At 43.0% G+C, this 23862-nt stretch overlaps 1 protein-coding gene across 12 annotated transcripts in view; it reads left to right on the top strand.

Moving 5' to 3' along the window:
• Positions 1-322: 322 nt before the first annotated feature.
• The window catches only part of Lmbr1 (limb development membrane protein 1), a 115960-nt gene continuing 92420 nt past the window's right edge, over positions 323-23862 (top strand). For 3 of the 12 annotated variants that reach the window (XM_040738652.1, XM_040738650.1, XM_040738651.1), the window contains exons 1-3: positions 4236-4437; positions 15871-15943; positions 18172-18211. In XM_040738652.1, the coding sequence (XP_040594586.1) occupies positions 4372-4437; positions 15871-15943; positions 18172-18211 (179 nt within the window). In that variant the 5' untranslated portion in view covers positions 4236-4371. Of the gene's footprint in view, positions 346-4235; positions 4438-15870; positions 15944-16418; positions 17033-18171; positions 18212-18666; positions 18813-19757; positions 19881-23391; positions 23561-23862 lie in introns of those variants that run through there. The other 9 variants (XM_040738656.1, XM_040738660.1, XM_040738662.1 and 6 more) reach the window with 9 other exon arrangements.

The raw sequence follows: 23862 nt of genomic DNA, 5'->3' as shown, positions 1-23862 counted from the left end.
GTGCGTGTGCGCGCATACCACAGCATGTAATTGGAGGTCTCACTATGTAACCCAGGCTAGTTTCGTCATTTGCTTATTTAATTCTTTCTTTATCCAACAAAGTCTCACTGAGTTGCTGTTGTATGTCAGGCTCTGGATTGTGTTTGTTGTTGAAAAATAGCAAACAAATCTCTGTTATGGCAACACTGTACAAACAGAAACAGATCCATGTGCCAATAACTTGCTGACTGATTATTTCCAGGTTTACAAGAGAAGGCTTCATTATGTTCTGGAGACACTGTATTGGTTCACTTGGAGCTCGAGAGAATTTCTTGGACCCGCACATTCTTGACAACATCCCATCAGGTAAGTGTGATGAGTTGCATCATTTAGGTTTCAGCAATGTGTTCAAAGTATTAAGTAAATGAAACGTCTTTTAAAATACTTGTTGGTCATGCCCTCCTGATACAAATCTTGGTATACATTATATACTGATAGCAGGGTGTATCACTCCCTCATTTTAGGAAGCTTGGTTCACACCTCACCTCACTTGCTTTACCAAAGTCCTCTCTTAGGTGAACACACATCTAGTCTTCACACCTCTTCTTATCATTTGGACTGCCTCCACATGAATCCAATACATGGGCTCTGAATTAACACAGTGAGTCTCATGATTTCACTCTTACCTGCTGACTTGTCTCCAAATACAGTATGGTATGTGACAATTGTAATTCCAGAATGCTAACACCTTCCAGAGCAAAATTCTAAGGCCTTGTAATGGCCCAAACAAGCTTACATGACAATAGTATTAGGGATATTAATATTTTTCCTAAATTTAAAAATTACATTTATTTATTTAGGTGTGTGTATGCTCATGTGACAAGGGTACATGTGAGGGTCAAATTTGTGGGGTTGGTTCTCTCCTATACCACATGAGTCCTGGGTATAGAATTAAGGCCATTGGGTTTAGAAACAATCTTATTGGCCCAATTATTAATTTTTAATTGGTGCATGTTCACATGTTCATTGTACATCATTATAGGCCTCTCTCTCTCTCTCTCTCTCTCTCTCTCTCTCTCTCTCTCTCTCTCTCTCTCTCTCTCTCTCTTTCTTCTTCTTCTTTTGGTTTTTTCAAGACAGGGTTTCTCTTGTAACAGCCCTAGCTGTCCTGGAACTATCTATGTAGACCAAGCTGGCTTCGAACTCACAGAGACCCGCCCGCTTTGCCTACCCCGTGCAGGGATTAAAGATGGTGCAGCCACCGCCCAGCTTCTAACAGCATTTTCTTTCAAGCATACTTTTATCATGTACACTTCCATGCACTCCTCATCCTTTCTCCTCTCCTTCTGGCTAGTCCTCTTTCTTCCTCTAGACATTCTTGCTTTTACTTACATGTTATATATGCACATATATGAATATGTTTTAGGAATCAATACAAAACCTATTATCCACAAATGAGTATAAAACATGCTACATTTGTCTATATCTGACTTATTTTACCTAAGATTAATTGTAACATGAATAATAAATGACCCAGAATCTGATATTGGGGTTAAAGCTTCAAGCTGAAGACCAGAAAAGTAAACAGCCAGCTCTTACCTCTACTTCTGACTGAAAGGATTGATCCTGTCTCTAAGAGCTCTCACCAAGCCTCAGACTGCTGCCTCCTCAATGTAGTTGCAGAATGAATGCCTTCCTATCTTCAGTGTGGCTGGAGAATGAATGCCAGCTCTGAGACCCTGTTCCTGTCTTAAATACCTCTCATGAGTCCTGGGATTAAAGCCATGGGCTCTGTTTCTCATTTAGACTGATTCAGTCTCATGTAGCCCTGGATGACCTTGAACTCACAGAGATCCATCTGCCTTTGTCTCCTGAGTCCTGGGATTAAAGGTGTGTGTGCCACCACTACCTGGTTTCTATGAATAGCTAGTATGGTTAATCATGAAGAGGGATGTGGGAAAAGGGTACTCATTAGAATAGCAGAAGTAATTGAAGGGAATTCTTATGCAGCAGGGCCTTCCTTCCAGATCCTAAATTAGACCCAAGCACCTGTTTTCACAGAGAGATCCCCCTTTTAAGCAGAGAAGAAAAGTTAAAGTGGCTGCTTTCTGACTCAAGTGGAAAAACAGCAGCCAACGACCTTGCAGGTGTCATTCTTAAGAGAAAATGGGAGGTCTGTGCTAGGATGGGCTGGGATGTTTGGTAAAGGGGATAGGGGGTGAAGGAGAAGGGGAAGGGGACAAGGGAAAGGGGCAGGGATATTTATCCTGGAGGGACAAAGGACTGCCTCTGCATAGAGAGGAGACAGACATGGTCCATAGGGAATGGCAGTTTATAAAGGTAGGATGAGGCTTCTGATTGCTGGACTTTGGTCGTCAGCCTCAGGAGGATGAAGCGGCTAAATAAGGGAACAGACCTTGGTGGCTAGCTTTAGGAATGTAGTCTTTTTTTTTTTTCAAGGCAGAGGGAACAGAGAGAAGGGTAAGGCTTGTCAGAGCCACATGCTGTAGTGTCCCTTCAGTAGTGGACTGCCTAACTGCAGCTTGCCTGGGGCTTCTTTTTACCAGCTGCAGGAGTTGCTAGGGGACACAGGAAAGACAAGCTCTAAGGCACAAGCTCTAAAATTTGAGTTTCATATTGGCTAGAGCATGTCACATAATCAGGGCCAGATTCAAGGGTGAGTGTTTCTCATTGGAAGAGAGGCAAAGCCATAGGGCAGAGGGGTGAGCCAAGGTGCCTGGCAGGGGAGTAGGAGTTTTTGTCCATTTTTGAAGCTGACCATCCTGGGTTAAGTTTCAAAAGTGACAAAGACAGCAAAACATCCAAATAAAGGGTGGGTAAGCCTCCACAAATAGCTCTGTAACAGAAATGTAAAGGTATTAAGTGGTTGCAGTATCTGATTGGAAAGGTGTGAAATACTGTATGCTTTCACTTTCTGGAACAGGTACCCAACTGCCACACACTTAAAAGCTGATGTGTTTATCCTCTCATTTGGACAGATTTACCCAGAAATCATCTAGATCAGTTCAGGTGGGTATTTAACCTAGCTCTCAGAATGTGGGTGTCAAGAAAAAGAGACCAGGATACTAGTCTTTTCCTAGTTCTTTAGGGCTGAGATATTTAAAGACATATCAAAGGTGAACTGGTTTGAATTCAACCAGCTGTAAGTTGTTACTGGATGATCAGTCTGCTGTATCTGGAACACAGTCTGGGAGCACCTCAGGTCCCCAAGATCTCCTGACAAATGAACCCAGAAACAAAATTACGAATACTTCTCTAAGAGCTGGGTGGTGGCAGTGGCACACGCCTTTGGTCCTAGCAGAGAGATGTAGAGGCAGGTGGATCTCCGAGTTCCAGGACAGCGACGACTACACGGAGGAACCTGTCTCGAAAACCAAACCAGCTAAACAAATACTCCTCTAAATTACCATTTTAAAACAAAAGAATTGCAGAATGGAGGGAAATTACAGTATTGGCATATTTAGCAGTGCTCCAAATACGCGCGTTAAGGCCTACAGAGGGCCATGAACTTGAGCGGCCCTGCTCATTTGCAGGGCTGGGAACCGCGCTATCTCTGTCCTCCAGAAAAACAGCGTCTCTCTTATCTCCGCAGAGAATGGGCTTCTGGCTTGCGCCCAGAGCGCCACTCTGCAACCGCTTTCCAGCCTTGCACCTGCTTGGCAGAGAATTTTTGTAGTAGACCCCAGTTCTTCAGGCTAGGCTAGCCTAGTGTTGAGCTCAGATGCGGGGGGGGGGGGGGGGGGGAGCAGGGGAGGAGCAGGTTGATCAGCCCGTGGGTCATTCAAAAGATTCAGCAAACTAAAGAGGGAGAGAAGCACCTGTGCTTGGATCTCACCACGCCCCCAAATCCCTCCCTCACCTACGGTTCCGCCTCTAGACCGTTCCCTGCCTGGAGCCTCGGCACCGCCCTTGTTACCAGCCCTGGGCATGGGCATCAAGACCGAATGCAACACCGCAGACCCTGCTACAGACTTCGGCAATGCCCCAGCACGCGCTAGATACCCAGTTCAGACCTGGGTCCTAAAACTCCGCCCCCACCCCGCCGGCCACACCCCCCTGGCGCCTACCGACCCTCGTCCCAGCGCCCCCGGCGCCGAGGCGCGCGTCTTTGACGTCTGGCGCCCTCTGAGTGACGCACAAGTCCCGCCCCGGCTTCAAGCCCCGCCCAGGCGGCGGCCGTTCCCCGCCCCCCGCAGCCTGAGCCTCTTCTTCCTGAGCTGAGGCGGCGGCTGAGGCGACGTTTCCCGTGCCCGCTGCGGTCCAGGCGGCGTTCGTGTCCGGCAGCGAGCGGCTGTGCAGCCCCGGCGTCCGCGGGCAATGGTGCGGCGGAGCGCGCGGACGCGGACGGCCCTGCGGCGGGCATGAAGGAGGATGGAAGGACAGGACGAGGTGTCGGCGCGGGAGCAGCACTTCCACAGCCAAGTGCGAGAGTCCACGGTGCGTGGCCGGGCGGCTCCCGTGGTCCTGCACCGCGCGCCGGACCTGGAGGGTCCCCTGGCTCCTCCCCAGACCCCCGCCCATGCCGGCCTCCCGGCGCCCCACCGGGTCTGCTGCAGACCGACTCCGACGCCCCGCGTCACTTACGTCCTCTGTCCCCTGCGACCCGGTCACCTGTTCCCCGTCTCCTCACCTGGGTGCCTCTCCCGTCACCCGCCGCCCTTCCCTTTCGTAGACCTTCCCGGCGCCACCCGCGTTCCCTCCCCTCCTGTCTGCCCTCTCTAACCCTGTGCCCCCGCCCCGCACCTGCCCTTCCTGCCCCGCTCTCATCACCCTTACCCCCCTCCTATCGCCTTTGCTCCTCTCCCACTGCACCCCCTCCACCCGTGTCCCCTCCCGTCACCTGCACTCTGTCATCTCTGCCCTTCAGCCACCCGTGCCCACCTCTTGTCGCTTGCACTCCCCTCCCATCACTTGCAACCCTTCGCATCGCCAGTGTTCTCCCCTCCTGTCGCTTGTCCCAGTCACCTACACGTGTGTGTGTGCGCGCGCGTGTGTGTGTTCACGCACCCTCATCTCCTTTACTACCTGCTTCGCCGTCTTCACCTTCTTCTTCACCTGCGTTTATCTCTTATCTCCTGCTGACGCCCCGGGTGCGGGGTGATGGGGGCTGCTGCGTGCCCTCTAGCCTGGTGCGGTGGTACCTGGGTTGAGCTGCCCGTGGCTAAGGTGGAGGCGGTGCAGACTGCCTGGGCTTCCCAAGCTTCCAGCCTGGCATTGACTGCGGCCTCCCACTCACATCACATCCCTCCGCCCCCGTGGCCAGGACAGTTAAAAACTTCCAGAGGAGGGAAGGCAGGTCTCTCCTGGGACGGGTGACAGCAGAAGCCCACAGTGCTCTGAAGCAGTTGTTCGGGAAAGGATAGGCCTGCTTCGTTCTGCTGCTTCCAAAGGTCAGGAAAGCTTGACTGCCTAAGTTCTGTGATGAGCACCTTTCAGGATACCCTATAGTGTATAAAGGAGTTTATTTGCGTCTCCATAATTGTGTAAAGTATGTCCAAGTTACATATTTGCCCCCACCCCTCTTTTAGCTCACTTTTCCTCTTCAGCCACACCCTTGGTTTGAGGTGAGCAAATTCTGGTTCAGAGTAGACCAGTTTGTGCAGTTACCGATTTTGAAAATTGAGGATTGGCATGCCAAATCATTTGGGAGTAAAAGGAGATGCAGAAGTCTGGTGTGGTATATTTGGCTTAAGTTTTATTTCTTTCAGTATTTCATACAACTATATGATCATATTCACCCCCTCTCCAAATTCTCCCAGACCTCTTCCTATCTACTCAACTTTGTGACATTAAAAAAAAAAACCATTTGAATTAAATTTGTACTGCCCTTATATTCGTAGGTGTGTGGACATTCATTGGAGTGTGGTTGACCTATGAGGTACTATACCCTTAAAGAAAAGTGACTCTCCCTCTCTCAGCATCAATCAGTTGCCAATAACTTCTCAGTTAGGGGTGGGATTTCATGCCCGCTTCCCCTCTCCATGGTGAGATTTTGTCTGGATTGAACTTGCCCAGGTTTTGTCTGTGTTTTCACAATCATCCTCATTTCATTTGTACAACTGCCCTGTGTAACTGGAAAACACTGCTTCCTTATGGCCATCTACAGCCTCTGCCTCTTACTGTCTTTCTGTCCCCTCTTCCATAATTATTTTAAACCTTAAGGAGAGGGAGAATGATATAGAAGTTCTATTTAGGACTGAGCATTCAATCTTTTTTAATTTTTTTGTCTTTTTGTTTTTTCAAGACAGGGTTTCTCTGTATTGTTTTGAAGACTGTCCTGGAACTCGCTCTGTAGACCAGGCTGGTCTCGAACTCACAGAGATCCGCCTGCCTCTGCCTCCTGAGTGCTGGGATTAAAGGTGTGTGCCACCAATGCCTGGCTTTAAATATTTATTTTATGTGTATGAGTGCTTAATCTGCTTGTATACCTTTTTTTTTTGGAGCGGGATTGAGACAGGGTTTCTCAGCTCTGGCTGTCCCGGAGGTAGCTTTGTAGATCTGGCTGGCCTCGAACTCACAAAGATCTGCCTGCCTCTGCCTCCTGAGTGTTCCATTCAATCTTTAGTCTCTTATGCTGTGCCGTCTTGACCTCTATTAGTAGTCATATACACAGAAAGCATCTCTGATGAAGGTTAAAAGACACATTGATCTGTAGATATAGCAATAAGTCATTAGGAGTCAGTTTACTATGATGTCTATTTAGCAATAGAGTAGTAATAGGTTCTCTTTTAGGGCCTATGAGTTTTCTAGCCACCGGTTCTTGTCTCCAGGAACAGTGCCAGGTATGGGTCTCCTTTTGTGGAGTGGACCTTAAATCCAGTCAGAAAGTGGTTGGTTACTCCCACAACATTTATACCTCAAGGAAGGGATCTATGACTGTAAGTATGCCCTAGATGCATTTCTTCCTAAACATATTTGACTAATCCTGGTTTCAGAAGCAGAAACAGAGTTTTACTGCTGTGCTAGAGCCCACCTTTCCCCTACAGCTGTCACTTTTGTCTCTTCCAAGGGTAACTGCTGCTCTGGCTTCTAAGGCCATAGGTTAATTTTCAGTTTATTACAAAAATCATTTATTTTATTTAATATGTATGAATGTTTTGTCTGCATTTATGTCTGTGGATCATGCATATGCCCTCTGCCCATGGAAGCCTGAAAAGGGCACCAGATAACCTGGAACTGGAGTTAGAACTAGTAGTAAGTTGTCCCATTGCTGCTGGACACCAAACATGGGTGCTCTACCATTGAACTACAGTGCCAGCCCAGAGAAGTGGCAGGTTCACTCATTCCTCTGGGTCTGGGGCACCTGGTGGTGGACATCTGCTAGCTCCTGAAAGTTCTGTCAGGGTGGATGTGCTCTGGCAGACTCGTGAGTCTGAGACATGACTGGTGTGGCAGCACAAGCGTGCCCTTCAGGCTCTGAGGGCTGTCTTTGGGAAACCCCAGGGAGCACAGGTGTGGCTACTTCTGACTTGATAGGCCAGGCACGAGAAGTTGTGGCTCTCAGTTACTAACCTCATGGCTCTGACCGTAGCTTGACAAAGACAGCTTCCGACACTTCCTGTTCATGAACATGGGCTATCCTATCTCCCATTAATTAAAGTTATTTTTAGACATCTTCCATCAGAGTTTCATGGTTTTTTCTAATGAACATTTTGAATGCATTTTGTTAGATTTCTAAATAGGCGGTTAAAATCCATTCGTATCTATATATATATTGGCATGCTAGTGTAAATGGTATGTGGTTTTACCTTTAAATTTCACTTGTTCCTGGAATGGTAGCACACACTTTTTTTTGTTTGTTTTCAAGACAGGATTTCTTTGATTGGCCTGAACTAGCTCTGTAGACCAGGCTGGCCTCAAACTCACAGAGAGTGAGTCTGCCTCTGCCTTCCTAGTGCTGGGATTAAAGGCATATACCACCACTTCCCAGTCTTTTTTTTTTTTTTGTGGCTGTGGGAGTGGCACATACATTTAATTCCAGCATTTCCACAGGTAGAGGCAGGCAGATCTATGCCATTTCAAGGCTAGTCTTGTCTACATGGTGAGTTCCAGAACAGGCAGAGCTATATAGTGAGACCTTATCTCAAAACAAAAAAGCAAACAGCAAAACCCTAAAACCAAGACCAAACCAAAGCAAAAATTTCATTGTGCATTCTGGCATATAAGAAAGTGATTGACTTCAGTATATTAACTTTGTGACCTTCATTCTTGCTACAGTTATGCATTAGGCTCTAGGCTTTTGTATATTCATTCAGATTTTTCTGTATAGCTAGTAGTTATCTGTGTACAAAGGCAGTTTTATGTAGGTCCTTTTTTTAGTCTTCTTGCACTAACTAGGATTCCTAGCACTTTGTTGAAGATTATGAGAAAAAGTACCCTTGCTTTGTAGATCTTAGAGAAGCATTGCAGTTTCTCATTATTAAGTATGTTATTGATGCTTTGTAGATATTCTTTAACAATTGAGGGAGGCCTCTAATCTTAGGATCTTTATTTTTGTTCTAAGATTTATTTTTTTAAATTTTTTAAAAAACTATTTATTTAATTTTATTTGCATTGGTATAGAAGGTGTCAGATCCCCTGAAACCAGAGTTGCAGACAGTTGTGAGCTGCCATGTGGGTGCTGGGAATTGAACCTGGGTCCTCTGGAAGAACAGCTAGTACTCTTACCTTCTGAACCATCTCTCCAGTCCTAATCTTAGGATCTTTTAAAATTCATATTTTCTCTTACTTATTTGGTTTAGGTTTACTTTTTCTTTCATAATGAATTAATGTCTCCTAGCTAAAATAGTGTTTTATTTTTTTGTAAAGTTAACACATTTTTATTTAAGGGATTTCATGTGTGATTCCCCTACTGTCCATCAAGGTCACTGAAGTTCAAGATTTCTGAAGATAGCTCTTTCTCAAAGAACCAGTGCTTAATTCAGTTGTGTTATAAGCCCATAATTCTTTTATTTCTCCATACATTAAGGACAGACATTCATGAAAATTTCAAAGCCGTCCTCTGGAGAATCTTTATATCAATTTCTTCAAACAGTTTACTTTAGGAACCATTTTAGTGTAGGTCTGCCTCTTCCTTGCTTACACCCCAAGTCTCTAAAGAATGAGTTCAGGTCATACTCATTCCTATCACATTCAGAATACTATGGATCTGTGTGCAGGATATGCCAGGGTTACATTGAAACAAATATCTATTCACAGGTGTCTTCAACTGTGACCTCATTCAAGACAAGCCTTCTTTGATAGTCACATGTTCATCTCTTTTCCAGAACTATCTGTATGTACGCCATTATGCCAGAAGAGGGCATCATGTCCCACTACAAATGGTTATGAGTCTCCATGTGAGTGCTGGGAATTGAATTCAGGACCTCTGGAGAGCAGCCAGTGCTCTTAACCACTGAGTCATCTCTCCAGCCTCAATCACAACTATTTAATGTACATTAACTCTACCAATGATTGAATTTTACTGTGACATTTCTATGTACTCATAGGTACTGACATGATGTGTTCACTTTTCCCATTTGCTTTCCTCTTCTTTTACACAACTCCTGGCCCTTTTTACCTTTCCCTAATATCTGTCTTCTACTTTCAGGTCTTTAATAAAGTTAGTTTCCACTTATGGAAAAAATTAATACTTCTTTTTCTTGACTGTCTTCACTTAACATGAGTTCTTTCATTCCTTCCATTTCCCTGCAAAAAACATAGCTTCATCCTCCTTCACAGCTGAATAATTCTCCACTGTGTATGTATACTATATTTTCTTGGTTCAGTCATCTGTCAGTAGGCATCTAGGCTATTGTGAATGGTACTGTAATAAACCCAAGAATGCAGATTTTACTTTCTTTGAGTATATATTCAAGAGTGGTATAGCTGGGTCATATGTAGTTTTGTTTTTAGTTTTTTACGAATTTCCATTTCCATAGTGGCTGTACTGATTCACATACTTTCCAGTGTGTATAAAGACTCCTTTTTGTCCACATCTTCATCAGCATTTTGGATAAAAGCTATTTTGGCTGAGATGAAATGGAGCCTCAGTGGAGTCTTGATTTTCATTTCCCTGATACTTAAGGATGTTGAGCATTTAAAAATATATTCAATATATTCATTGGCCATTTGTGTTTCTTTCTTTCTTTCTTTTTTTCTTTTGGTTTTTCAAGACAAGGTTTCTCTGTATTGCTTTGGAAGTTGTCCTGGGACTTGTTCTGTAGACCAGGCTGGCCTCGAACTCACAGAGATCTGCCTGCCTCTGCCTCCCAAGTGCTGGGATTAAAGGCGTGCACCACCACCACCCAGCCCCCCCTTTTAATGAATAGTATCTGTTTAGATCATGTGTAATTTTTTGATTGGATTATTCTTTTGCTATTAAGGTTTGAATTAAATATTCTGGTTTTTAATTCTCTTTCAGATGAATAGCTGACAGAGATTTTCTCCTACTCTGTGGGTTGACACCTCACACTGTTGTTTCCTTTGCTCCCCAGAAGCCTTTTAATTTGTTGTAATTTCATTTGTCAGTTCTTGCGTTTATTTCTTGAGCTATTGGAGTGCTTCTCCTGTGCTTCCCTCTTGTAGTATCAAGTCTTACATTAAGATCTTTGATCTAATTTTCAGTTGATTTTTGTATAGGGTGAGACTTAGGGATCTAGTTTTAACCTTCTCCATGTGAATATTCAGTTTCCCAGGACCATTTGTATAAGAGGATACCTTTTCTTCACTGTCTAATTTTGGAACTTTGTTAAGAACCATATAGCTGTAGATGCATAGATTATTTCTTGGTCCATTATTATTCCATTGGTTTACATGTTTGTTTTTATTTTGCATACATGCAGATTTTGTTAGTATGGTGCAGTAGTGTATTTTGAAGTCAAGAATTGTGGTACCTCCACTGATCATACTGGTTTTTTTCTCTAAGGATTGTTTTGGATTCTTGGGGTCTTTATGACTTCAAGTAAGGTTTTGGTTAGTTTTTGTAACATGATTAATAAAACCCATGAACAGTTTTTGGGGTTCAAACTGAAGATCAGAAAAGCAAAGCAGTCAGCCACTAGCTCTTACCTCTACCTCAGTCCAAAAAGGGTGATCCTGTCTCCAGGAATCCTCAAAGTGCAATGCAGACTGCACTGCTCTCCATCAAGCCTCAGACTGCCATCCCCCTAGATCCTGACTCCTCTCTCCCTCCTTATATTCCCCTCTCTGACCATCCAGTTTTTGCTGTCCATATACATCTGAGTATGGACCATTTACTGGATTATGGTTGACTGACCTACCAGTGGCATACCCTTAAAGAAAGTGACTGTTTCTTCCTCAGAAGTCTTTAACTCTTTGTTGTGGATGAAAATTTCTGTCCTGCCCGGTCCCGCAGCCATTTAGTCCCAAATAAATACTTAGATGCTTATATTAATTATAAAATGTTTGGCCTATTGCTCAGGATTCTTATTGGCTAGCTCTCTCTTAGTCATTAACCCATTTCTATTAATCTGTGTATCTCCATGTAGTCTTGGTTCCTGGGCATCCATCTTACCTTCCTTGTAGCTACATGGCATCTCTCTGACTCCACCTATTACCGTACTCTAGCCCTGTTCAGATTTCCTGCCTGGCTAAATCCTGCTTGTCCATTGACTAAAACAGCTTTACTCATCAATCAATAAAAGGAACATATATTCTCAGCATACAGAAGGATGTCCACCATCACTCTGTAGCCCTTCAGCTAAGGGTAGAGGTTGTGAGTCCTTCCCACTCCATGCCGGAATCAAGTTGACTAGCTTGATCTTACAGAGATCTTATTCAGGCAACCAACACTGCTGTGAGTTCATGAGTGCAGTGAGCCTGTCATGTCCAGAAGACAGTTTTTCTCTGGTCCTCCCCGATCCTTCTTCTTCCACCAGCGTATCTATTCTTCTGCTGTCCTTGACCTTCACTGTAGCCAAGTGTCTGCTCTGGCTCCTGCTCTTCTCGTCCTCAGCTGTCCTCGTCTCCACTGTCTTCCAGTCTTCTTGGGTCTCACTTTGTTTTGCATTTTCATAAGTGGATGCTTCTCTAGTGGTCAAGGGCTTCCTGGGGCTGGAGGTTAAACCCGGGAAAACGAGAGAGCCTGTGAAGAACTTGTGGAATGGGACTGGAAGGGTGCTTTCAGCCCAGGAGTCAGAGGAGCACAGTGGTAAGGCTGAGGAAAAGGGAAGCCGTCAGAGAAGGAAGGACACTACTGACAGAGGTTGCTGCATGGAGGCCAAGGAACGTTAGGACCTGAAGTTTGGCTCTTGGGTCATCCCTTCCATGCCTGGGTCCTTTGAGCTCAAACCGCGAGGAGAACAGGAGTTGAGAGCAGAGATGAGTGGAACTGCCCTCTTCCTCCTCCTTCCCCTCCTCTCCTTTCTCTTTCCATCTCTTCCTGGCACTATGCCAGCCAGGTTTTTGTCTCCACTACAACTCTTGTCGAAGTTGCGGTAACTTCCCCGGTGCCTAACCCAGTTTCAGCTGCACTTCCGTCATTATTATGGTCCTCCTCCTCTCTTCTCTTCTCTCCCCCTCACTCCCCGCCCCTTTATTCAGAAAGATTTTCTGCCAGTCCCTCAGCTTTGCGGTTATTTCAGTGTTATTTCATTTCCCTCTTTGTTTTGACTGCTGGATTATTCTATCTTCTGTGACTTCTCATCTTTTAAAAAAGCCTCCTAACTCTGAATTCCTCTGCACGACTCCTTTGTTTGGTTGTAGCACCAGGGAGAACTCTAGTGCCTTTCCTTTGCTTGCATTTCTCTTTCTGCTCTTCCCGGAGTCCACGTTAGCCAGACTTTTGTCTCTATTCCTTCAGAAAAACAGCTCTTGTTGAGGTTGCAGTGACTTCGTGGCACTAAATCCCCTTGTCAGTCCTCTGTTCTCATTCTGCTTGACCTGTCAGCAGTATTTGACACTGTTGTAAGTTTCTCGTGGGTCAGATGTGCAGGTCCTTAGTGCCCCATCCTTGCCAACTGCTTGTCTGGTAGCCTCTGTGTTGATGCTGAGCATCTGAGAGTTGCCCTTTGTTTTCAGACTTCTCTGCCTGCTTTTGCACATCAATCTTGGGACACTGTGTGTCATCTGCTGAATAGTTCTTATTTTTTGACTTGTAACCTAGCCTTTCCCTCTGGAAAGTATAGATTTATATACAGACCTACTCACTCAGCTTTTCTCCTTCATAGTGTATACCTCAAACTCAGCAGAGCCTGTTCCTCCTCCGGACCATTCCTTTTGTAATCTTCCCTGACTCAGGACTTGGCACCTCAGTCTTTCCCAGGACTAGAACTCTGTGTTTATTTTATGAGTCTTAGCAGGCCTGCTTTCAAAACACATTTCTTAAAGCCTCACTCCACAGGTCTGAGTGAGGTCTCTTCTGCATCGTTTTGTGCTCAGTTCTTTTCTGGTCGCTGCTTCTGTCCTGGCACCTGGGGTGAGTTGAATCTGATCATGTCACTCCTCTGTTCACAATCTTGCATGGATTCCTGTTTCCCTCAGGATCAGAACCAACCTGTCAGTTACCATGTGTAAGTACCAGCACCTGGAACAAAGTCCTCTGTGCCGGGGACTCCTGTTAATCCCTAGGCTCATCTCTTGTTCTTCCCTCTCATTTGAACACAACCGAGCCATCTTGCCTCGGGCCCCTGACATGATTTCTCTATATCACACACTGCTAGTCTTGTTCCTCTTGACCCATCGTTCTTTCTCAAATGACATCCTGTTGAGATGAGCCTCTGTTGTTAATGGTTCTCTCTATTTTCCTAGGCCCAGACTAACCATCCTCAAACACACTGATATCTATTTGTATTGTTATTTCTCTCTCTGGAATGTATCACAAGGGTTCACCTTTGCTCGCTAGTGTCCCTAGTTTAGAATGGGTTCCTTGATGTAGTATCCCCTACAAATCAACTCAGGAAGCCTTTGTCAGTTACCTGACATCTGACTTTAGCATTATGATTTATTGTTTTACTGCCAAGTTATTCCTCTTTCCTTGCTTTTGGAGCCTGACTTCCATTGCATTGTAGACCATTATTTCTTTATGTTTCTTCGCCATTTAGTTTTCCTTTTGACCCATTTTCTGTACTTCAGAGGACTTCAGGAGGAGGTTGTAACTCAGCTAGCATCCTCTTGTTAGCCTGTGTTCCTAACAGTCTTCAGGCTTCCAGAACAGGTGTTAGGATTGTCTTTCATTTCTCTCCCCCATGTACTGAGAATGTTACCACTCAGTTTGTAGTGCTCCTCTCCATTTTCAGTGTTTTCTGAGTAGTATCATTACAGGCACCAAGTCTTTGTTACCATATCCCACAACTTATCCTGACAGTTGCATGCTCAGGATGCTTTCTAGATTTCAGCACTCTGAAAGTCTTCATATTTTTTCTACATGCTGCATAAGCTTGACGGGGGCTTTATTTGTAGCATTTAATCTTTGATGGATATCCTGTTTCTTGACCTTCCCCTGTTTACCCACTTGTTGCCCCAGCTCTGACAAGAGGAGTGCAGTGTAAACATAATAACCCAAATAAAAATGGGCAAAAGACCTGAGTGGACAATTCTCAAAAGAAGACATACAAATGGACAACATGTGTATGAAAATGTGCGTAACATCCTTTATCATAGAGAAATGGAAAGGAAGAATCACTTCATACCTGTTGGAATGGCTGCTTCCAAAGAACAAGAGAGAATGCTGTTGAGGACATGGAAAAAAGGAAGCCTTGCATACCACTGGCATCGAAACAGCATGTTGTACCCTCCAGAATGCAAAGCAGATAGCCCACGTGGTCTGCCTCTTCTATTCTGGATTCACATTCAAAGGAAATGAATTGGTTTATGAGAGACAATGTGCTCAGGGTTCACCATGTCAGGTTACAGAGGCAACTGATGCATGCGTCAGTAGGATAAAGAAAATGTAATCCTGACATGTACAATGTAGCCATTTGGGACAACAAGGCAAAGTCTGGGGATATTCTGCCAAGTGAAGTCTGCATATATAGAAAAACAGTCACTGAATAATCTCATTTGTATATGGCATCTAAACAATTTGAGCTCATAGAGGTAGAGAGTAGAATAAACAGTTCAGCCAGGTTGAGGTGTAGCCAGTGGTTGCCAACATCCATAAGAGGGTGAGTTTAGTAGGTCTACCGTGTGACATAGTGAGTGATGAAGAACAGTGCACTGTGTGTATGTTAAAAACCCTGAGAGTATATTGTAAGTTCTAATCAGTAAAGATGGTAAGCTGATGTGCTCATGCCTCCACTAATTGCGCAGTGAGGGAGGGCACTGCTATGCATGGGGGTAGCAGAACCTCAGGTCATCTATAGTAATACTGTACAGTTTTTATTGGATGAAGTAAATGGAATTTATCTTTAAGACTTAAACCACAGATGAATAATTTTGATATGAGGTGTATTTATTGAAGTTATTTTTATCTGCATTGATCTGTGATGCTTCTTTTATGCTAAAGCTTCATCTGACTGACTGTCAGGATGGGTTACCAGTACATCCTTTATGCATTACTGAAGCTCTTAGCATGCTTTGATTTCCAGGAGGGAAATGTGTGCTCATTGATTTCAGTTTTCAGAATTGTTGATAATGGCTTGACTCTCTACCCTTCTACATAACTTTGAAAGACATTTGATCAAGTTATGAAAAGAGAAACTCTCTAGGGGGCTTTCTCACCAAAATAGTATCAAACTAGAATACTGCAGAATTTCAAAATTGACATTAATTAATAATTTTTTTAAATAAAAATGTTACATTTGTGAAATGTTGAAAAGTTTCACTTTTTAATAGTTTAGATCCTTTAGTTTCTTAGATACTAAGGATTGTATCTTTTGTTATAAAAATGACAGACAAAAAATGTAAATGACCTGTTAATTTTCATTTCAGATATGTTTTCTTCTTTTTGCCATTCTCTACATTGTTTCCTACTTCATCATTACAAGATACAAGAGAAAATCAGGTAAGTAGAAGCAGGTTTGTTGCAGCTTTCATCAGAGCTGGGTGTGTGGGTGGTATATGGGCTCCACCTACACACTGTAGTGCAGCCATGCTGAATATGCTGCTGGCTGAAGTAAACAGTTGCCTGGTACTAAACTCTAAAAATAACCCCTAGGGAACCTGACTATGCTCAGGGTCACCTTACTAGACCAGAGTCCTTGCTTTATCACACTTTTCATGTCCAGCTAAGAATAGCATTGGCTGCTTAGTACCTGGGAAATCCAGAGTTTATTAGGGTATTTGGTTCACTGTGGCATCCTATTCACCCCAGCCTCCTTAATTTTCTCACTACAGAATTGTCTCATCATTTCTGTCTTTCTGTCTCTCTCTCATTTAAGAAAGATGTGTTTGTTTATTTACTCATTTTTGTTTTATGTGCTATGGGTGTTTTGCCTGTATGTGTATTTATGCACTGTATACATGGCTCATGTTTGCAGAGGCCAGAAGAGGGTGCTGGATCCCCAAGAGCTGAAGCTACAAATGGCTTTGAACCTCCATTTAATTGCTGAGAATCAAACTTGGGTCTTCTGCAAGACCAGCGAGTGCCCTTAACTGCTGAGCCATCTCTCCAGCCACTGTTTTCCTTCTCCAAAGCAATGTAGAATTTAGAGTATCCATAATTGTACCAGTATTTATTTATATAGTATCCTTGTATTATTTCATTTTGTTTTGAGTTAATCAGAGGGGTTTTCTTGTCTTTATTATTTTTTTAAGCAGCTGATCAATTCACACATTTTTTAGTTAGAGTTTTATATGTACTTCTGTTAGTACTCAGCTTTTTAAAAAGATCATAATATTTCCTACCTGTGGTGCTGAGCTGCTGGCTACTGCTCTATGATACTTAAAGGTTCCATGTATTAAAGATTCTTTGATATAATATTATCAGCTTAAAATTCATCAAACTAGAGAGAAATAAAGGAACAGCCCTTGTTGCAGTATGTTGTTTTGGAGCTGTCATCTCTATGATGGTTTAGAAGTATCCTGAATCATGTAATCTGCCAGAAATGTGAAGATCTGCAGATTCAAGACAGTGCCTCAGTTATTTTTAAAGGTACCTGGTCACATGGCTTCATAGATTACACACATAGGAGAAAGGAGAGAGTTTGAGTGAAAAGTATAAACATATTGTTTAAGGGGAAGTTAAGGGTGACACACAGGGAAACTGTAGACTCAGATGATGCTCAGACTAACCCAGCAGTTTCAGGGAGTAAGAAAGACTACAGACCTTGCTGGTGGAATAGAATGGATGTGCATAAGGAGGTAGTGAGCCTTTTCTCCAGATAGGGCAATTGGGTTAGGTGTGGGGGTATCAGGATGGAAATTGTGAGTGTGATTTTTGTGGTGTCTTTGACTGTAAAGTTATTTTGGACAGACTGTAATTCATGATAAAGACTACAAAGAATGGCCAAAACTCACCACTGACATTGAGGCAAGTGAACTATCAGAGGCTCACAGACCCAAGGAGAGCCTTGCAGGACATGAGACGGAGCTGGAAGGACTGGGAGGGTTTTGCAATGTTTGTGTACTTAGGCAGTCTTTTTGACTTGCAAGTTTATGAACAAGGACAAAAGAGACGGTGGCCCAGAGGCCTGAGAGAGGAAGAGGAGGGGGAGGAGGTATCCTAATGAAGTCTGCATGGTACTTAAAGAGATACAGAGAGTGTATTTTTTCTGTCTGTAACTTGGACAATGCTTTCCAGTTGTTAAGATAATGCTATCCAAGGTAGTTTAGAATGATTTAAGAAAACATTAGTATTTCATTTACTAATAAAAATTCAAATTAAAGAAAAACAGTTAAGTTCTAAGCGTATGGCATTTTATAATAGAAATGTCTGTTGGTTTTTAACAGCCAGAATATTTCATTCCCAAGTAGTATATACTGACATTGTCTACCTGCATTTCACAATCATCCTGTGGTTCTCAGTTTTATTTTCTTGGGACTGTGTGTTTGTAAAACTTTAATGTACATGTATCAGTCAGTTATTCAAGTTTTTTTTTAAATCACAACTCATAATGAAATTTACATTTGGATCATTGTTGAAATATTTACAAAATGCTCTTTGAAGGTCTTTCATCTAGTAATTTAATTTTTAAAACTTTATATTTTTGGTACTTTTTTTGATAAATTCATGAAATATTTTGTTGGAGATAAAATAGTAACACTATAAACTGTTTTTTTTTTTTTTTGCAGATGAACAAGAAGATGAGGATGCTGTAGTCAACAGGATATCGTATGTATTTGTCTTAGTTAGGTTTACTATTGCTGTGAGGAGACACCATGACCACAACTCTTATATATAAAAACATTTAATTGATGTGGCTTGCCTGCAGTTTCAGAGGCTCAGCAGGTTATCATCGGGGTGGGGAGCATAGCAACATTCAGGCAGATGTGGTGCTGGAGCCGAGAGTCCTACAACTTGACTCAGAGACAGCAGGAAGTCAACTGACTGTCATACTGAATGAAGCTTGAGAAAAGAGACCTCGAAGCCCACCCCCATAGTACACACTTTCTCTAAAAAGGCCTTACCTTCTAATAGTGCCACTCTCGTTGGGGGCTGTTTTCTTTCAAACCACCACAGTATTCTAATTTTACTGCTTATAGTTTTGAAGTTAGAGTCGGAAGGAAATAATTGCCTAAAATAGTAATTCTTATTAATCATATTTTTTTTCTTTTTTTTTTCTCAAGACAGGGTAAATCTGTATTGCTTTGGAGGCTGTCCTGGAACTCACTCTGTTGACCAGGCTAGCTTCGAACTTGAGATCCGCCTGCCTCTGCCTCCCGAGTGCTGGGATTAAAGGCGTGCGCATTAATCATATTCTTAAAAAGTACATGTAAGCAAATACACATGGTTACTTTATAACTGATTGTCTCTGAGTGTGACACATGCCTGTAATCCTAATAATGGTAAGGGCGAGGTGGATTGATCAGGAGTTCCAGGCTAGCCTCAGATACGTAGTAAGTAAGGCCAGCCTAGGTTACATGTGACCACATTCCTTTCCCCTGCTAAGTATTTATTTAAAGAAATGGCAGATTTTAGCCAGGCAGTGGTGGCACCACCTTTAATCCTAGCACTTGGGAGGAGTTCCAGGTTGGCCTAGTCTACAGAGCAAATGCCAGGAGAGGGTCCAACGCTACACAGAGAAATCCTGTCTCGAAAAACAAAAAACGAAACAACACAAAACAAGTTAGATTTTATCGTCTGGAGACTTAATGAAGGAAAGAGCTTAAAGGTGGAAGAGTTGTTTAAGAAGCACCGAGTTTGCTGAGTGGGTACAGACTTGTGGTCTCAGCACGCTAGTGGTAGAGGGAGGAGGACTGAGAGATTCAGGACAGCCTGGGCCACACAGCAAGACCCTGAGTAAAAGGGAAAACAGTCAAGCTGTCAGCCATTTACTTTGTGTCCTGAGCAGACTCTGAGGCAAGCAGCAAGTAGACTTTCTGGTCAGAGTGACACATTTGCCCAGTGAGAGCACTGAGGGGCCTGATTGCTTTGTAGGTTCCTTATATTTGTGGAGGAGATATGATAGAAATGTACTTTAATTTTTAAAGTATCAAACTGAATGGCAAACACTTAAGTTCTTTCTATTAGATTTTGCCTATTAAAATGTGTCTGGGGCCAAAGAGGTGACTTGGTGGTTAAGAGCACTGACTGCTCTTGTAGAAGACCTGGGTTTGGTTCCTATCACCCACATGATAGCTTGCAACCATCCCTAACTCCAGTTTCAGGGACCCCAAAGGGTGGCAAAGTCTTCATGAGAGTGTCATTGTCACCATAGATTAAGAGGGTATCCATGCCAAAGGGAGCCTGCCAGGGGTGTGTTGGAGCTGAGTTGGGGAAGGAGGATGTCTTGAGTGTCAAGCCCATTCAATCCAGAATGGGGAGCTACCCAGACAGGAAGGTATGTATCTGTGTATAATTAGAATCAGTATGGAAGGAAATTGGTTCCTTGTTCGGTGGGGAGGCTTAATTAAAGTCAGTAGGAACCAAAAATTAAGGGAAAAAGAGAAAACAAAAATGATCATTGAATTGTTGGTTTGGAGTTGGGGTTGTGTCCTTATGAACACATGGTTTCAACACCTGCGAGTAGTAGCACTGCAGTATAAAAGTGAGTGAGGTCATGTGTTTGTACATGCAGATTGCACACTATATGCCACAGCTTGTCTGTCTCCTGAGATCTCCCAGCCGCAGGGATTTGATAGGCCATGTTTAAATAGAATTTTCCACTAAGTAGAACCAGGACTCCTTAAAGGGGGATCATAGAAGGGCAGGATAGGGAAAGGCCCAGGTTAATTTTATATTTTACTTGTACAGAATATAAGAATGTAAGAATTATTGGGATATTTTAAAAGAAACAGTTCTTTAAGGGTCCTTACACCAAATTGGGGACTATTTAAATATCAAAATAAATGATTGTAATGGATTTGAGCCACTGCATATAGTTGGACAGTCTTGAGTCCATTCTGATAGAAACCAGTAGATTGGAAGTTTGACAAGGACAGGTTTCTCTTGTAGTTTCAAACTTATCTTTCCACAAAATCCTAACTGAAAGGAAGAATATCTTAGAGTAGACCACCCTGGTAGTCACTGCCTTGACCTGGGACCAAGGAGATGGGGTCAGTAGAGAGACAGCAACTCCTGTGGCCTGCAGAGAAAAATCACAGAGCAGCAGCTTGTGATAGTCCTGCCTTGTGGGCATCAAACTCCATCTGTCTAAGGCTGATTTCCTCATTTCCCCAGTCAGCCTGCCTTTAGCACATCACAAGACACCAGACTCCCAGGTTAGGCCCCTGGCCTCTCCATCGCCTTTGACTCCTCTCCAGCTTCTTGTCAGGAGCCATGCTGGTTTTGTGTTCAGAGTCTGTCTTGTCTTACCATTGCCACTTCAGTTCTCCTTACTTGTTTTTATTTTCTATAGTGCCTATGTTATGCAGTTATCCATTTAATATTTTATTGTTTGTTGTCTGATGCTCTCATAGCATTAAGCGATGCTCTGTTTAGAAGCCCTATGAAGGCAAAAAATGTCTTGTTTACTGTTTTAACATGCCAGGTACAGTGCTGGTTCAGAATCAATGTTGTTTAGTGAGTGAGTATCACCCAGCGATTCCTCCTGGGTCAGTCTGTGGTGTGTGCATCAGCAGAAGCCCTTTCAGGTGGTTGCTTGTGTGTGATCCTGATGGTAATACATTCTGATGTTCCCACTGGTTAAGGAGCACTGGTCAGAGTGAGCACTTGGGGGCTGAATTCATGAAGCATGCCTTTATTGATTAGCCAGATAAAGGCTGTGACAGTTACTTTTCTCACCACTGTGACAAAACATCAGGCAGAAGCTAATGAGGGAGGAAAGGTTTATAAACATTTATGTAGTTCACAGTCCACAGTGTTAGCAGTGTATGCCAGTGTTTTGTTACCTGCAGATGGACCAGAAAATAGAGCAAGCATATAGGCTGGAACCAGAGGTTGATGAAACCTAGAGACCTATGATCTTTGTCAGCCAGGCCCCATTTCATTCAACTATAGCAGTTTTTAAAATGGTGCCACAAACTGTGGAATGTATCTTCAAAATGTAAGCCTGTGGGGACATTTCAGATTCAAACCAAAACATTTAGAATGACATATTGATACATTTCATAGAGAATGTAGAAAGAAAGGAGGGAATGCTGAAGAAGTTGTAGAATTTCAAGAAGGAAATATTTATCCACTTGAAATATCCAAGACCCAACATTCAAGGTCCTGAATCTTGGATGTATGTGTGGCGGGCTTGTTGAAGTAATTTACTATGACTTGTAGATGGTGGCTTTCTGAGCCACTGAAAGCAGTTAGCATCCAAGTAGGTTCACACACTCTCCTGCTTACCGAGGATAGTCACAAATGGCAGATATTCATATTTTTGTTTTATTACTACCATAATCATAGAAGGTACAATATTCTGGATGTAGGTTTTTTTCCCCCACTCCATTTAGAAAGTGACATTTCTGAAAGGGCGTGTTCTATGATTACACAAGCAGTGTCTACACTATAGTTTTCTAGTTCAGGGTCTTATTTTAAGAACCCCTTGTCAGTATTAACTCTACAGGAACCTTTTATGAGTGGCTCTTCATAGTCAGCAAAAGTGGTTTTCTGCTTTCTGGACAGGTCTATCACAGTAACAAAGTGTGGAGTGGATGCTCCATAGCTGTTGAAAAACAGCATAATAGTAATGGTGACATATACATTAGATTTTCTGGGCCATTTGTGACCTACTGATTTATCTCTTTGTCTCATAAGTGAACTCCTTTTGTCAGGTATTGGATTTGGAAGTTATGTTGGCTTGATATGTAATCAAGTGTTATGGGAGGTAAGACGAAAGAGGAGCTGATTTTATGGAGAGGAACAAGAAGGTAGGAATTAAGGGACACAAGCAAGTGGCATTTGAGGTCTGTCTTGCTATTCAGGCAATCTGTCATGTGGAGTGTTGTAGGGATACAGAGAGAGAGAGAGAACAGCCTGTGGGCAGAGGCTTGGAAACTACACAATCCATTGAGGGTTAGGAAACAGGTTGGGGAATAAGTGTAAGATGAAATGTGTCCTGCTGGGGGACCCAGGGTATTGGGAGGCTGTGCAGTCCCTGGGATGGTGAGTATTTGGATTCGACCTTGGCTTTGACATTGGCAGGAATGATGCTAATCAGAGTGATGGTTCTCTCTGGGCTGGAACTGGCTAGGTGAGCTACTTTTCTGAGTACTTTTCCAGGACACGTGCTGTTCACTCTTTGGATCAATTCAAGATGCTCCTGTGTCTGAGTTAGGCTTTGTTTGGAGTTTTCCCATTGATCTACATTTAATAGTTGTTGGCCTTTGATTTACCAAGCTCAGGGGGTATCCAGGGTACTTGTGGCTATGTAGGTCTGCGTTTCTGTTGTTTGCCACAGGATGGCACTGAGTGCAAGGTTACTTGATTAAATTCACGGTGAAACATTTACTATGACTTTTGTTGGTTGTTTTCAAGATCTGTCTGCCTCTACCTCCCAAGTGCTGGGATTAAAGGCATGCCCCACCACTGCTTGGCCTTACTACTATAACTTAAAAAAAATCTTACATTTATTTTCACATTCTTTGAATATTAACTTCCGTCTTTCGGATAGTCAAATTCTATCTTTAATGCTTATAAGGTTCCTTTGCCATTACTGCTGCTGTGTCTGCAGCCTATCTGCCGTCTTTCTTCGTTCCTTCCCCCCCTTTTTCCTCTCTTCTCTTTTCCCTCCCTTCCCCTTCCCCTTCCCTTTCCCTTTCACTCCTTTCCCTCCTTCTCTCCCCTTCCTTCCCCTTTGTTTTCTGAGACAGGGTTTCACTATGTTCCCTAGCTGGCCTGGAACTCTCTATGTAGACTAGGCTGGCTTGAACTCACAGAAGTCCTCCTTCCTTTGTCTTGCTATTTATTCATTTTTAAAAACATTTTCAAAATTAGGTGTTTGTTATAAAAAAATTTAAAGTTTTTCAGAAATGTGTAACTGAGAAGTGGAAGTCCCTCATGACTGCACTGTGTTCTGTGGGTTGTTAAAAATGATGATGGATTTTGGAACAACACATTTCCTGATGATGTGTAAGCATTTCTTGGTGTGAATAGAGAGCCGGCTTTGTATTACTGTCAATGTTTTTCTTCAGTTTGCTTTGTTGAGTCAATTTATTTTAGACCCTTTTTACATATTGAAGCTGTATTATTTAAGAAATATTGAAGTAGTGTTTGAAATATTGATTAGTATTATTTACTACTTCTCTGGTATTTACTACTTTAATTTAACCTTGATTAATGAGGTATCAAGGCTGGTGAGATGGGTGTCTGTCAAGGTACTTGTTCTGTAAGCCTGGATATCTGAGTTCAATATTGGAATCAGTGTAAATGTA

This window comes from Mesocricetus auratus, unplaced genomic scaffold, assembly GCF_017639785.1.
Source record: "Mesocricetus auratus isolate SY011 unplaced genomic scaffold, BCM_Maur_2.0 Super-Scaffold_100676, whole genome shotgun sequence".
Taxonomy (NCBI): domain Eukaryota; kingdom Metazoa; phylum Chordata; class Mammalia; order Rodentia; family Cricetidae; genus Mesocricetus; species Mesocricetus auratus.
Note: the sequence above shows the minus strand (reverse complement) of the source record. Positions and strands in the feature narration are given on the sequence as shown.